A 15,406-nucleotide genomic window follows, 5' to 3' on the forward strand; every position below is an offset into this window, starting at 1 on the left:
TCGGCCAGGCTTGTCCAACCACACATCAGCAGTAATACCGTTGGGTTCACCTGTGCCTGCGAGGTACCTACCTCCACCAAACTAAGCCAGGTTGCGTGTACGTAGCCATGCTTCTGTCAGCATCTCTCTTGGGGGCTTGGAGCTGTATCTTGGAAGGCGGGTGATCCGGGCTCCACCATCTATAAACCTCTTTGTCCTCTGCTGCCGAATCACTATCGAACTGGACATCCCTTACTCACCTCAAGACATCTTCTCCTATTGGTTTGGCTACTTGAACTCAGATCAATAGCTTCGTGATCGCCTCTAGAGACGACGCCATCAAGCCACGCTTTCAGCTAGGCGCTGTCTACTAGCCTTAAACATCGAGCCCTTTGGCAACCTCGAGTGTTCAGCATCATTCAACGACCTTTCAGTTTCAGAACACAAGAGATGAAGCGCACAACAAGTTCGGTCATAGGCCTCTTGGCTCTGGGTAAGCCCCCAACAACAGCCTTATCTTACCACGGTGCTAACTCTATCTAGCCTCCCAAGCCACAGCGCAAGTAGCCAGTGTCTGCCCTTCTACCGGTGTATGCTATGGTCTCAACATACCCGAGCGCACAGCATCATCAGGATCAGGAGACATCTTCTTCCAGATATCAGCCCCAAGCAACTATGAGTGGGTTGCGCTCGGTCAAGGTAGTGGCATGCCCAACTCCAACATCTTCGTTGTGTACACTTCAGGATCTGGAAACAATGTCACATTATCGCCGCGATCGACTAGCAGTTACCAGCCTCCCAGCCCCAACGATGCTGCTCAAGTCACTCTGCTTGAAGGATCTGGCGTGTCAAACGGTGTCATGACCGCGAACGTGAGATGTAAGACTGATAATCACCACGACATCAACGCAAACTAACACGTGACGCAGGCTCAAACTGCAACTCCTGGTCTGGCGGTACCATGGACTTCACCAGAAACAGCGGGAGCTGGATCTTCGCCTACCAATCCTCCGGTGGACCCAAGAACGACGACTCCACCTCTGCGCAAATCGACCAGCACTCCAACCAAGGTGTTTTCGACTGGCAGTTTGCCCAAGCAAAGGGCGGTTCAAGTGTAAATCCCCTCGTCAACACCTCACCAACCGGCACAACAGGCGGCGCGACACCAACCAACTGCCGCCAGCGCCCCTCCGGCGCCGCAGCATCAGGAAATTCGAAGCCAAGCCAGACGAGCAGCAACAACGACGACGACGACGATGACGACAACTACGGCCGCCCAACCTCTCGTCCTACATCGCGTCCCAACGGCCCCCCAGGAGACAAACGCTCCCCCTCCCCCGACAAGGGCGGCAAGGACGACGACGACGACCTCCCCTACTGCGACACCCTCCCCAACGGCGGCGCCACAGGCGGAAACTCCGTGCAAACCATCAGCTCCGGCGCGTCGGTCAGCCCCTCCAAGAAACGCACCATGCTAATCGCACACGGCGTCCTCGCCTCCCTCGCCTTCGTCATCCTCTTCCCCTCCGGCGCCATCGCCATCCGCCTCGCATCTTTCCCAGGCATCGTGTGGCTGCACGCTGGCTTCCAGATCTTGGCCTACATGGTATACATCGCGGCATTCGGAATGGGTATCTGGCTCGCGCTCCCTGTCAGCGGGGGTCACTACATCTCCAGCTACCACGCCATCATCGGTATCTTGGTGTTCTGCCTCGTCTTCTTCATGCCTTTCCTCGGAACCCTACATCACATCTTATTCAAGAAGACGCAGCGTCGCACTCTTACTTCTTACGCGCATATCTGGGTTGGCCGTGTTGCTATTACCCTCGGTATGATCAACGGCGGATTGGGATTGTTGCTCGCGGATAACTCGCGCGATGGCGCGATGGCGTACGGTGTTATTGCGGCGGTTATGTGGCTAGTTTGGGTTGCGGCTATGGTGTTTGGTGAGGCTAGGAGGAAGAAGGCGGTTAGGGCGAAGAACGCGCAGAGGACGGATAAGGTGCAGGAGGAGAGGAGGGAGAGCGATAGGAGTACGGAGGATGTGGAGTTGGCGGGACATTATAGGCCGGCTAAGGGTCAGCAGTAGGGGGTTTGTTGGTTGAAGACTTGGTGGAGATGTTGTGAGCGGGTATGCGCTGAGTATGAGAGGGGGGTGTATATAAGTGTAGTTGACGTTTCCTTTGTTGTTAGAGAAGATGATGAACACGTTCAAATATCTACCCATCCATTCACATCTTTTCTTCCTCCTCACTGATATTACCGTCTACCCATCCCACCCAAAACCCGACTCGCAGCCTTACTAACCTTAATCACATCCCTATACGTCAAGCTCACCCTCGTTCCCCTCACGTTCCTGCCCCCATTCTCTTCAACCGCCCTTTTCCCTTCTTCACTCAACAACTCCCAATTCGCAACCGTCTCGGCGTTCAAATCTTCATCGATGTTTATGGAAGAAATTCCATGCATGAGGTCTCTGTATGCGCGCCCCGTGGTGATGAGAAGAGAGCGGGGTTCTTGGAAGATGCGGGTTGGGAGGGGGAGTTTGTTTTCTTTGGTTTCCTGCTCCTCTCCGTCTGCGTTCAGAGACTGAGACTGTCCTTCATCTTCGCCATCTTTCTTCTCCCTCTTATCTCCTTGATCGTTAGGCGCAGGCTTCGGTAAAACATCCAAGCACAGCGCCCCTCCCAGACTAACCGTCGCAACGACCTCAGCATACGCCCCACCATCTTCATGCGGCATAATGCCCTCACCGGGTTTATACTCATTGACAAGAACGTGATTGGGTTGGCCATGTGGCGTGTGCGCGAAGATACCCAAATCTTGGAAGCGGGGTAAGATTGGTGTGGTTAGGTACGTGGGTAGAGGGGCGGCGAGGAGCGTGTTGTTGGATGTGAGTGTTGAGGGGAGGGCTTGGAGACGGCGGTGCGTGAGGTGGGTCCATCTTTGGGCTGGTATCTATGGAGAGGGGAGGGTTAGTTGATGTCAAGGTGGATTATGAGCAGGCATGGGGTGAGACGTGGATGTCATGCGCGGTGATTGTATGTGGGGAAAGACGTGGTAAGCGGGGTAAGTAAACTCCCCATGTGCAACGCGATATCCGAATCTGTAGACTAGATCAGAGGTGGGAAGAGAACATACCTTATGCAAAATCGACGCTTCCTCCTCGTGACTTATGAAGTTGGGGATATAGTAGAAATCCGGTGGCAGACCCGCGATGCGGAAAGCCTGCAGGCCCGTCTTGTCATCTATGGGTAGAGAGCACATAATTGTTGCTCGAAAATGTGAGTTTGCAATAGGATTTGGCGGCCCCGCTAATTAGTGGCAATGTGTTGATGTTGTGTGATGGACATGGGTCGAAGAATGATGTAATGCAGCTACCTAGCAAACAACCTTGAACGCGCCTCCGCCAGTTCGAGCTAGTCACGCGCTCACGTGCGGACGCTGCTCTCTAAATCACACAACCTATTGGAGTGCGATATGATTACATGGAAATCGATGTGTTGAACAAGCATGGAGATTCACTGGATCTTCGTCCTGTATGCGGCATATGCTGTCCTATAAATGTCGAAGAGTAACCAGCCTCGGACTCCAAACATCCCAGGCCAAAGCATCGTTGAGATCTAATGTTCGCGCTCGTAAAACAAAACCTTAGACTCATGTTCATCATACTCATGCCATAACCGACATCACAGCATCAGCCCACAAACCTGGGGCCAACTACCATCTCCAAAGAAAACGCCAAAAGCCTGCGGTGGAGATGCACTCAACACCAAAATCCACCCAACCCCATCAATCCACAATCACATCACAGCACACCCGCCAGGGCCACTTCTCGCGCGGCGTCTCCTCCCGCCCCCACCCGTAGCCCCAGCCCCAGCCTCCTCCTCATCCGCATGCATCATCTGCGCCTCTCTCGCCCTCCTCCTCCTACGCCGCGCACCCGCCCCACCAACCCCCGCCTCCTCATTCAACATCATCCAATCCGCCCACTTGCGCTCCAGCCTCGCCGCAGCCGCAAAGTCACCCCTCAGAACACGTTTAGTATGTTCCTCAACAGTCGGCTGCCAATTGTGGAAGCACTTGAGTTTGATGATTTCACTTGGGTACGTCGCTACTTTACTCGCGGACCGCGAATTCGGTCTTGTGATCTCCGCATTTCGAGATAGGACTTCGCGGACGCCAGTCCAGGTCACGTTTGCGCAGTCGTAGGCTTCGATGCGGAGGCCTACTTCGGGGCGTTCGAGGTTTGTGAGGCCGCGGGCAAGACGGTTGCGGTTGCGCAGGCCGGAGGCGGCTTCGGCGAGGACGAGGTCCGAGATGCGTGTGTTGTCCATTTCGAGGGAGGCGAGACGGGTGCAGGCTTTTAGGACGGGGAGCATGCCGACGTCGCCGAGGTTTTCGCAGTACGAGATGCAGAGGTGGCGGAGGTGGGGGGCGCAGGCGGACTCGGATAGAGTCTTTAGGACGTCGTTTGTTAGGTTGTCGATTTCTTCGATGTCTAGGTGGGTGAGGACGGGGACGGTGGGGAGTAGACTGGTCAAGGCATCGTCGGTCAAGCCGCCGCATTTCGAGACTTGAAGACCTTCTAGATACGGGACGTTGTGTACCAATGTCTTCAGGCCAGTGTCCGTGATGCTGCGGCAGCGCGTAAGGTTTAGGTGCTTGAGATTCCTCGGTGGAACGATGGGGCGATCGGTAAGAACATCAACCTCTTCGTCCACGCCCTCGATCAAAGCAGCCAGTGCTTCGTCATTGAGACTGTCGCAGTTCTTCAAGTCGAGCCTTTCGAGAGTATTGCGCTTGAACAGTGCGACCATCAGCTCGACATCGTCCCAGCCTCGCACCTCGCCTGCCCTGAGATCGCGCAGCTTCGTGCATCCCTCAACAACTTTCTTCAGCCCTCGGTTGTCGATGTTGTTGCACCATGAGATGTTCAAGACTTCGACTCTTGGGCAATGTGCAGCAAGGATCTTCATCGCCGCGTTTGTCGCGCCCGCAAGACCCGAGAGGTTGACGTGAACAAGGCGACTGTTCTGGAGCAAGAAGCAGTGGATAGATGTCCGGTCAATCCGGCAGCCCTGAAGCGAGAAGTTCTCCAGGTTCTGGCAGGACTCAATGAAGCCATCCTTGCCCCAGTGTTCTCTCAGCTGTACGCAGCCTCTGAGGTTCAAGTCTTTCACGAAGGGGCCCGCCGATGTGATGATGTTGACCAATGCGTTGGCGGAGATGTCGCGGTAGAACTTGCTAGTATCCAAGTCACTCCACAGTTGACCGTCAAAGCACATTGTATGCCACGACTTGGAGACGCGCGAACAACGCACAACTTCCTTCGGCTCGAGGTATCTCAGGATCTGCATGCGAATCTCCGTTGGCATATCGCTCCAGAAGTTGAAGTTTGCCCGCTTCTGGACCTTGTGAACGGGTCGCGAGAAGTAGTCGTTCTCGGCTTCGATGCCATCTCTAGTGTATGGCCGTCGGGCGGAAGGAAGAGGCACCGAGGACGGGATATCTGGTGTCTTCATCCGCAGACGGGTTCTCTCGTCCCAGAAAGGAGTGCCGGGTGGGCTGTTGGCGACGGAGGTAGGTGCTGTAGAGAAGCCATTCGACAGTTCAGAGGAATAGGAACTGCCAAATGAGTTTCCATAAGGTGAGCCAGGCGATGCGAGGGAGACGCAAGACATGGATGCCTTTCCACCGCTTCTCAGACTGTGAGAGCGGGGTCTACCCAAGTTTGCCAGACTCGAGGACGAGCCCATCCTTTGTAGGCCCATGAGAAGGCGCTGTCTGCCCTTGAGCTTTGGCTGCTCGATCATGATGGCGTCTGATGGAGGGGTTCCCGGCGCGGGACGCATTTCGCTGTGGTCGACGACCACGGAGTCGATGGACAAAGGCTCCATGGTGAAGCGTGGCTGTGCGGTACGCGTGCTCGGCGACAAGCGGGACGGGGCGGGGAAGGTGGAGGATCAAAGAAGTCGAAGACCGAGGGGGGATATCGTCACGTCTATTGGAACAAGATGGCAGGATGAGAAGGTGGGAACAGCCCCGTACCAGCGAAAAGGAACGAACGTAAGAGGAGCTGACGCTGACCCGGTGGTTGGGTGCGCGGTTTTTGATAGCTGAGCGGATGGCGGAACGCGCAGTTCAGTGCAGTCTAGAAAGGCGGGGATATGGCCCGTGTTATGCGGCGAGCCAGAGGCCGATCAATAGCCTTTCGGTTCAAGAAGGGTTCTTGGCCGTTGGCTGACAAGGCGAGCAGGCATCATTTGAGGGCATCTGGGTGCGATGCTTATGGTGTGCGACCAAGTGACGCGAAGGATGCCAGCAGCAGCGACGTGCAGCGACTTCATGTGCAGCGAGTTGCTGTTGTCCAATGTCTTATCGTTGCTATCGCGTAGATCCGGAAGGCCCGATTGGGGGCGCGCCACGTGCGGCCTCCAATGTCACCAGCGCACCTCGGAAGAGAGACATTGGTCGCTTGACCGTTGGAACAGTGTCGCGTGAGCTGATAAGAGCCTTGGATTACAGGCATCTCATTCATCTTGCGAGATGAACGTTTTCTTCAGATTCAAGATATGAAGACAAAGGCATCGGCATTCAGGGTCAGGTCTCCAACCTGCAGTTGGTGTTATGCAGGGTCAACCAGCAGCAGCCTTTTTGCGTCTAGCCGACATCCACGACCCGCCACTGGTACAAATTCCGCCAATCTGGATGCCTTCTAGATGCAGAGGCTCCGCCTTGGAACTTTTCGCCCCAGACGCCAGGCAAAATACGTCCTTGGGCCCAACGGCACATGGACCATTCAGCCGGGCTTCTCCATGTTTCCTGACAGGCGGGTGATGATTGCACCAAGCATGTTGTAGCTGTTGTCCATTAGGTTTGACAACAAGAGTTCGTTGACCTTAGCGTAAAGATTTTAACGTAAAGACCTGGGATAGTGTTTGCATCTAGAACTGCTGCAGATCTAGTGGATACAGACTTGCGCTGTGCTCAGGATATCAATCCCCAGGGCCAAGTCACGATACTGCAGCATGTTGTAGACCCGGATACAACCCCCCTCCCATCCCTATCCCACTATGCCGCCGTCTCCCCCGTACAATACTTCAAAAACTTGCCATGCGCCCCCGGCCAATTCTCCTCACACTTCGCCTTGACCGTCCCCACCAACATCCTATTCGCCCTAATCTCCACATCCTCCACCAGACTCCACTCGCATCCCTCAGCCCCCTCTCTATCTCCCTCACTCAACCCCTCCGTCTTCAAACACCGCCACGTAGTTTGCTGTGTAAGCCCCAGCGGCGCCTTGATCGTCCATAATACGCCGTCGTCGAGATCAGTCATGTGTGCGTCGAACTTGACGGTTGTGTCCCAGAGGCCGGCGGGCAGCGCGTTCATGTGGTCGGTTATGCGGTAGCATTTTGCGTCTGGGGTGGAGGGGTCGCTGGGGAGGTCTTCGTGCGAGGCGTATTCGGGGTCGAGGCGGATGAGGAGGACGTGGTTGTGGAGGTGGGAGACGGCTGTCGCGAAGGAGACGGAGCGGGGAAGGTGCGTTACGTGGTGGAGGGTTGCGGTTGTGTTTAGAGCTGGGGCTGTTAGGGAGAGAGAGGTGAGTACGGGTGAGGGACGTACAGAACATGGCTGGTGGATTGGTCTGGTAGTTGATTAGATGGTGGTGAGGGTTGCGACGGGGCACAGGTTGCGGCGCGGATGCCGTTCTACCTAGGTATGTAAGTCCTGGTGTAAATTGAGCACGACGAGATAATAGCAAGTATGGTAAGTCCTAAGATCAAAAGCAAAATTATCGGCGAGAAGCTTGAGAGAAGCTAAGCTTATGTACGTCGAGCGCTCGTTGATGATGCTTCTACAGTTTCACGGCAATAAGCGACACGTCTCACCCAGGCACAACAATTAGGAATAGGAATATAACCACATTAAGATTTGTGCAACAAAGAAGCCACATCCACCCCCCCGTGATGATACCGATAGCAAAAGCAAGAAATCGGAGCTTTGTGGTTGACCTATGGCAAGCGTCGGAGTGCGGAGCTTCAGTCGACGCGATCGGGATCCGCGGGGAACCTGGGAAGCCTGATGGCCAAGCCCTGCAGCGCGTCCGCGAGCTATCACGCCGACCACGACCTTCATTCTGTTAGTCAGGCCACCGCTTTGACAAGTCATAAAACTCGCTTTGGATACCTCAATTGAAGAATCTTCATCTTCATCTACACATACGCAATGGATATTCTCACGCAAAAGACGCCTACGGCGCTGGCAATCGCACAGGCGGTGGGCATCACAGGCAGTGTATTCCTGGTTGGTAAGACACTCTGGCACTCAATGACCATCTCAATTGTGGTCAATGGGAAGATATACCGTTAAGAGAATTGATACTGACAAGTATACCAGGCTCCAACGTCTCCCTCTCCGTCGTCGGCATCCCCGCCGCCATGCAGGCCCCCGCACCCCTCGCCGTAAAGCAATGGTACACAATCTTCACACGCGGCGGCGCAATCGCCCGCCCTCTTGCTGCTATCTCAGCGCTGGCAACGGGATATTTGGCTTATCACCGTACGTTTCGTCCCATGTCCCCTCCAACTCTCCAACTCCCCTGCCATCCACCCACCAATCCATCCCCATGCTGCAACAACAACACAACTAACAACCCAACAGAAGACCGCACCTCCACCCCCTTCCGCCTCAACGCGCTCGCCACCCTGCTCCTCCCCTCCATCGTGCCCTTCACGATCCTCGTCCTCGGCCCCACAAACAACAAGCTCATGGCGAAGAAAGATGAACTCGCCAACGCTTCCCTGCGCGACAAGCACGTCGAGCAGTTTGCCAAGGAAGGCGAGACAGTCAAGGAATTGATGGACAAGTGGGCTAGCTTGAACTTGGCGCGCGCACTGCTCGTTGGTGTCGGTGCGGTGTGTGCGGTTGCGGCGGGTGTTGTGGGCAGGAGGGAGGTCAAGGAGATTGGAAGGTTTGCGGGGTGGGGACGGTAGATGGTTGTGAGATGAGGTGTGGGTTATGGCTCAGAGAAAAGATGAAGATATATGGGAGTTATGATATACATTATAACTTGTAGTGCAGATGGGGATATACGAAAGTATGATACACGAATACATGCATTGATCAATACATCTCAGCTTGAGTAGTAGACCAATTTGAAGAGAAAAGAGGTTCACCATGGAAGAGAAATATTGCTTATGATAACATTTGCTCTGGGACGTGTGAAGCGAGAAGTCCTGGACTGACGTCAGGTACATATTTATGTATGCCGGAATACTATATCTAACTAAGATACAATAAAGGCTGTGTGCCCCAAAAGAGCCAAGACGTACGAACTTTTGGCTAGCACACTGCAATCTGTAGAGATCAAGATCCTACTCTTCACCACATCACTCCGCACTTTCAGTTACGCAAGCAACATACAATCCACAAATACATTTATTTATGTCACCTTGCTATGTAGATCCACCCATCAACCCCCAACAAAACCGCCCACCATCCACTCTCTTAGTTAACCTTAGCCTGAGCCAAGCTGTTAATCTGCTGAGCACCATCCTGAATCTTGCCGTTGGCAGCCTGGAAACGGCACAAGTTGCCAGAGCGCTCCTGGACGTTGTTGTCGCACACGAGCTGGTCGTTTGCTACGCAGTTGAGTGCGCCGTTGCCTTTTCAATCACATTAGCATCGTCTTTCTCTCTTTCTCAAGAACACCGTCCAGTGTCTTGTGAATATGGATATAAATACGTACAAGCAGCAGGTCCTCCAGGCACACACTTTCCAGCCGCACCATTAACAGTGCAAGCATCCTGCTTGAGCGATTGCTCGGGGATACAGCATGCGCCGTTGGCAGCCTGACGGTTCTCAAGTATAGCGCGGGGGGTGTTGCGGACGTTTTCGACGTCGGCGATGGCGGCGGAGGAGACGGCGACGAGGCCGAAGAGGAGGGCTGTGATGGAGAACTGCATTTTGGCGGTTGGGTTTTCGGAGTAGTCGAAGTTTGTTGGTTTTTAGGGGTAATGGTATTAGGCAACTGATTATTTGAAGTTGGAAGTCGTTGATGGGTGATGGGTGAGTGAAAGTAATCTGATCCGCACAGCGGGTAGTGAATAAAGAATAAATGTAGATGTGAATTGGAAGACTGGCTTGAGAATCGAAGTATGGGCTGGCGTAGATGCGTGCTTTATACTTGCTGTGAGAGGCTCTCTTCTTCTGAGTACATGGCATTGATACCTATTTCGCTCTTTCCATAAAAGGTATCCAGGGACGGTGATCCTGAGGCAAGTCGCAGGCAGGCGATCATGCACATCTCAAACCTTTGGCCGGGTGGTCGGGCCCTGGCGGGGATGGTGAACCGAGGGATCGCAAGCGGGCAAAACAATGATTCCTGTGCGTAGGGATTATGGCCGGGGAGGAACCGGTGTACTGTGGTTTCTAGTCTCGCAAGATACGATATACTCACGATTCGCTTCTGTCGTAGCCTTGCATCTTGGTGGTGGTGAGCAAAAATCGTGATACACCCCATCTTCCACCAACGCCACACTATCCAACCACAAGCGTGCCGTCAAACCCGGATTCGACAAGCGAAACCGAAGCGCTGCCTTGCACTTGAAACACATGCTGCCTTCTCAAACATGCGGCCTTGGGGACCTCGGGACCTTGGAAATATGTAAAACGCAGAAGAACCTGCGGTTAAACGGCTGATTTAGGCGGCGGGTCTGTGACATGCAGGTTCAGGCGCTTCTAGGCGCACAAGGCATGACGGTCGTGAACGAGTTGAGCGTGACGACCGAGGAGAGCTTTGTCTGAGTGCAAGCGGTACCGATGCGTTGGTTTCGTCGGGTACGGTTTTGCGTGGTGCGAGATGCAGGGTGAAACTGCCCGCGGAACTACGCCGCGCATGTCAGGCGTAGAGCTGCTGAGCACCGAGGAGCGAGAGAGATGTCGCGAAAGAGGATTTGGAGAGTGTAGACATTAGAGGACTGCGACACGGGTACCTGCGCATAACGTTAGGGAACGTCAACGCTGAACACGATGGTATTACCACACATCGCTCGCGCAACATCGCCGACTACGCGAAACATCCTGCCCAAATTTGCCAGAGTAGAAGACATGTCTTCAGACAAAATGATATAGATGGATGTATGGTATATGTGAAGGTCTTATGATCTGGAATTGGATACAATTTGCCCATTTGTACATCAGATGTGATGAATCATCCGATATGCGGAAAGTACTGTGCCCACCTCGGGACTTCGAAAGCTGATTCCGGGAGGTGAAAGACGTCTGAGAAACACTCAACGATGATGAAGGCCCTACAGAGAATGTAGAACAACGAATAACAGATGGAGAATATGCCGCCAACTATTTGCAAAAATGCTTTCACCAACCCTGGATACAACTTAGGATACTTATCGTGAGACACTGCAAGACAAGTCGCAATTGCAACCACGATGCCTGACGACACGATTGTCAGGCTGCTGATTTTCCAGAGCAGTTCCTCCATCTTACTGCGGAATGTACGGTTCCAGACAAAAAGATGTACGCTCCCGTACAAAAGTCCCACTAGAGGAAACCCGACGAGGGTGGAATCGAACGCCACATTTGTATCTGTATCGAATAGAAGAGGCCGGTTGTGCATACGTACTTGGAAGTACCTTGTCATTCCTCTGTTAAGGCGCAACCTATACTTCCTCACAGCTTCTGAAGCTAGTTTGAGGCGTTGGAAGTCTACTTCGGAGACACCCTCCCAGTTAAGAATAGCAAAGCCGTGGTATACGGCATACTCATGAAATGTGTTCTGAAACTGCGGATCCTTCGATCGCTTGAGCATGATGTGTTCCAAGTGAGGATGAGTGATTACATCTTCGGAGTCAGGCGCGGAATCAAAAGGTTCATCGTCCTCCATGTCCATTGGTGACACATGGACGAACGGGAACCCTCGGGTGAGACTTAGGAAAGCAAGTACCGAGTGTGTATCAAAACTTGTGAGAAGAGTCGGCTCTTCAACATCAAGAGGCTTCTGCCACCAGAAACAAAAATACATGATCAACGTGCATATCGCGTGCATGGCCGTGTTGATCTCCAGCAGCGAGATGGAAAGGCCTTGAGCCGACCGTGTTGCACACTGTATGCAAAACCATGCCGCTTGTCCGCATGTCACAAGCTTCGTGAACGCATTTGCCTTGCTCTTGTCCAATATCGTAGATGCTGGAAGATCCAGGAGAAGATCCGGAGCCTTTTCGGCGATGAACTTGAGACATTGCAGACTGAGTGTCATCCTTTTTCGCCCATTGGAAAGATAGTCTAGATCCATGTCCCGGAAATCGACGACGAAGCCGCCCATTGTGGCGTATAGGGAGTGCGTCTGTGTCCAAGGGTATCTCTTAGGTCTAGAATTAAGCTCCACACCCACAGGCTCCATATTCGCGAGCTCCAGATCTCCCTGCTGGATGGGTTGCTCGGCTTGATCGATAAGAATTGTCTTGGTTTTATCCCATCTCGGATTACTGGAGAACCATCGCAAGACGAGATTGAATTTTCTCGGTAACGTCTTGATGAGACTTGGAGCTTCTGGCTGACCGCAAGCCTTCCTCATAGTTTTCCCTATGTCATTTGCTGCTATATGCTGACAGTAGGCAGTCAAGACGACCTTGAAATGAATCAACGTTGGCCAACCGTGCGGCAGAGTGATCAGACTCACCCATTCTGGGGCAAAGATTGCTATGACCATCCAGCCTAACTTCCGCCGGGTTTGCGGTGCGATTCGCCAGGTTTGCGCCTTCACATCGTCCGTTTCATGCTCAGGGATGTTCAAGTGAACGGATGTCCAGACGCACAGGATCATCGTCAGAAGAGAGGACGAAAGTATCGAAAATGTGCCGCGAACCAAAGGCTCTGGCTTCCATGTATGGTATTGTGTGCCATTGAGCATAGTCGTGTTCGCCATCTCGTCTGCCGCGTTGTCCAGGGCTGGGTACAGGTCGCGCGCCTGCGAGACGATGTATGAGACGTTTCTGTTCGCTTGATGATCGTAGTCGGACTTGGAGCGCCTTCTGTCTTGTGTTGGTCGAAGGCCGTGGTGAGACTAGAGAAGAGGGAAGTGAAGCGGTTCGGTTTATCAACAGTCAACCGCTTTTCAGCTGACAAAATGGTGGCGGCTGTGACGTCGCAAGGCTGAGGCTGTACAGCATCTCAACAGCCCAACGCCCGACTCGCACCTAAAAGCTGACAGACATGCAGGTCGCGAGCTTTTCACTTGGTTATGGGATGGTGCCAAGCCTGATGTTCATAGGATAATGTTTTGCGGTGTCGCACAGCAGTTTGCGCCTCACAATCCGTAGACGAACGTAAGCCTATCGTCGCCCTCCCTACCAGCTCGCGCAGCCTTCTCAAGCCAATCCGCGAGCCACGCAAGCTTGGTATGCGTCCGCGTCACATTGATGGCTTGCCTAAGCCACCGCTGATGCTGCGGCACCGGGCCTCTGCCATGGAGCCTTTCCGCTTCGACATCGTCTTCGCTCCACTTGCGCAAGATGTTCTGTCGCGTTTCATTCTCGACCTTCAAGCGTCTGAGGAAGAGCACATAGCCGAGAGCTGCGAATGCGACGGACGCAAGCGTCCACCAGAACGGAACGATGTAACCACCCGCAGCATATTTTGGTCGGAACAAAATTGCTGAGATGACTCCAGCGAGATTGCCCCAGCCGTTAATACCGAGAAGTAACGCGCGCTTACCAGGCGACGGCGTGTTGCCCGATATCCAGGCCACGGTGAGCGGAGAGGCAACATAGGTACCGGAGAGGAGTATGTTGAGGGCGATGTAGCGGGGTATTGCCCACGAGGACGGTAACAGCACCACGATTACCAGGCCGGTTACCATGATGAACAGGCCGAGCAGTATGGGCTTGAGCCGTATACGATGTTTGTCGCTGTAGCTAGCTGCAAAGTACAGTACTATGGCTCCGCAGATGTGTGGTGGTGCAGTGAGCAAGTTGATGAGCGCAGGGTTCGCCTTCTTCGTCAAAGGTGCCAGTACAAGCGGGAGGAAGACAGAGAAAGCATAGACTGGGATGGCAGATAGAACGTTACAGGCGAGGATGTGCCATATCTTTGTGTTGAACACTGATGAAAGGACGTCGTGAGGGCTTAGACCACGATCGTCCACCAGCTGTCGCGACGGCGTGGCTGAGCTGATCGAGTGCTTGGATGAGTCGAGAAGACCGCGCGACTCCTCATCGTAGGTTTCTTCCGCTTCTCGATCATCTTCTTGGACTGCTGCCGGCGCGTTCTGTATGTCTCTGTCTCTGACCACACGCGAAGACGCATAGCGACGCTCTTCAGGTGTGAGGAACCATGCCGTCTCCACGCTGTGTGGTAGCCAGAAGTATCCGATGAATGCCACCACGATAGTGAGAGTGCCTTCCAGTAGAAAGAGCACCTGCCACGGCCTCCAATCTTTATCTGAACCTCCATCGTCGTTTCCGAAGTGGGAGAACACGAGGTAGCTTATAAGGCCACCAAGCGCACCGCCGACTGCCGCCTGACCGTAGAAGAACGAGAGTCGTCTGCCGAATTCGAAGCGCGTATAGAAGAGCGAGAGGTAGGTGACGGTGACTGGGTAGAAGCCAGCTAGAGAAAGTGTTAGCTCGAAGTCTAGAAGGAAGCGACAGTTGAATGAGGAAGGAGCGAGTGGAAGTCTTCCATACCTTCAAGACAGCCGATGAGGATGCGCAGCGTATACAGCTGCCACCTATGCCTCACCCACGCATGCAGCGCCGTGCAGACACCCCAAAGAAGCATACAACTAGGCACCCAAAGCACCATGCCATACCTCCTCCCCAGCGCCGCACCGAGCGGTTGCAGCGCAACGAAGAAAGCGAAGAACAGCGCAACAGCCGTATTCAGCGCGCCCTTGTCCAGCCCAATATCCGCCGTAAAATGCGCAGACTCTGCATTTCCAATCTGCCTCAAGTCAGCCTACGTCTTTCCCCATCAGTCCGCATACACATACATTGGACTTATCCAGCGCATTAAAGAGGAACAGCAACGCCAGAAACGGCAACAGTAAACAGTCCAGTTTCCTCAACGTCCTCTTATGCAACCGCGCATCCACAGCGCATGTCTCATCCAGCTCATCCGGCGGCATCGTTGTCGTGTCGTGTTCCGTTGCTGAGGAAGACGTCGCTGCAGTGAGCTCGTATAGCTGGTGCTCATGGTCGGCCATATTGTCGGGCGCCAAGAGCGAGCCCACGCGCATGCATCACAGGGTCTGCGACTTCGGATGACCTCGGTCGGTGTCGCGGGCAGTAACGGGTTTGGGTAAGTGGGAAAGGGTTAGAGTCAACAGAGGGATGCATGATGGAATGGTGTGGAAATGTCAGACAAGGTACGGAAGATTAGATGGGCGGTTGAGCTATTGTTT

At 53.7% G+C, this 15,406-nt stretch overlaps 7 protein-coding genes across 7 annotated transcripts; 2 read left to right on the forward strand and 5 right to left on the reverse strand.

The window, feature by feature from the left end:
- Positions 1 to 429: 429 nt before the first annotated feature.
- J4E92_009766 (uncharacterized protein) lies at positions 430 to 2,068 on the forward strand (the record flags this gene model as incomplete). The annotated part of the gene is made up of 3 exons (XM_051501108.1): positions 430 to 472; positions 523 to 858; positions 909 to 2,068. 3 exons carry the CDS (start codon positions 430 to 432, stop codon positions 2,066 to 2,068), a joined length of 1,539 nt encoding a protein of 512 aa, XP_051348658.1.
- Positions 2,069 to 2,238: 170 nt separating this feature from the next.
- Positions 2,239 to 3,246, reverse strand: J4E92_009767 (uncharacterized protein; the record flags this gene model as incomplete). The annotated part of the gene is made up of 2 exons (XM_051501109.1): positions 2,239 to 2,937; positions 3,121 to 3,246. The coding sequence occupies 2 exons, from the start codon at positions 3,244 to 3,246 to the stop codon at positions 2,239 to 2,241; spliced, it is 825 nt and encodes a 274-aa protein (XP_051348659.1).
- Positions 3,247 to 3,782: 536 nt separating this feature from the next.
- On the reverse strand, positions 3,783 to 5,879 carry J4E92_009768 (uncharacterized protein; the record flags this gene model as incomplete). Its single annotated transcript, XM_051501110.1, has 1 exon — positions 3,783 to 5,879. One exon carries the CDS (start codon positions 5,877 to 5,879, stop codon positions 3,783 to 3,785), a length of 2,097 nt encoding a protein of 698 aa, XP_051348660.1.
- Positions 5,880 to 7,053: 1,174 nt separating this feature from the next.
- Positions 7,054 to 7,615, reverse strand: J4E92_009769 (uncharacterized protein; the record flags this gene model as incomplete). Its single annotated transcript, XM_051501111.1, has 2 exons — positions 7,054 to 7,562; positions 7,609 to 7,615. 2 exons carry the CDS (start codon positions 7,613 to 7,615, stop codon positions 7,054 to 7,056), a joined length of 516 nt encoding a protein of 171 aa, XP_051348661.1.
- A 596-nt stretch (positions 7,616 to 8,211) lies between these two features.
- On the forward strand, positions 8,212 to 8,978 carry J4E92_009770 (uncharacterized protein; the record flags this gene model as incomplete). The annotated part of the gene is made up of 3 exons (XM_051501112.1): positions 8,212 to 8,293; positions 8,383 to 8,544; positions 8,647 to 8,978. The coding sequence occupies 3 exons, from the start codon at positions 8,212 to 8,214 to the stop codon at positions 8,976 to 8,978; spliced, it is 576 nt and encodes a 191-aa protein (XP_051348662.1).
- Positions 8,979 to 9,492: 514 nt separating this feature from the next.
- Positions 9,493 to 9,950, reverse strand: J4E92_009771 (uncharacterized protein; the record flags this gene model as incomplete). Its single annotated transcript, XM_051501113.1, has 2 exons — positions 9,493 to 9,650; positions 9,734 to 9,950. The coding sequence occupies 2 exons, from the start codon at positions 9,948 to 9,950 to the stop codon at positions 9,493 to 9,495; spliced, it is 375 nt and encodes a 124-aa protein (XP_051348663.1).
- A 3,362-nt stretch (positions 9,951 to 13,312) lies between these two features.
- Positions 13,313 to 15,208, reverse strand: J4E92_009772 (uncharacterized protein; the record flags this gene model as incomplete). Its single annotated transcript, XM_051501114.1, has 3 exons — positions 13,313 to 14,613; positions 14,691 to 14,946; positions 14,996 to 15,208. The coding sequence occupies 3 exons, from the start codon at positions 15,206 to 15,208 to the stop codon at positions 13,313 to 13,315; spliced, it is 1,770 nt and encodes a 589-aa protein (XP_051348664.1).
- Positions 15,209 to 15,406: the final 198 nt, after the last annotated feature.

Source organism: Alternaria infectoria, assembly GCF_024043175.1.
Source record: "Alternaria infectoria strain BMP 0036 chromosome Unknown scaffold_27, whole genome shotgun sequence".
NCBI lineage: Eukaryota > Fungi > Ascomycota > Dothideomycetes > Pleosporales > Pleosporaceae > Alternaria > Alternaria infectoria.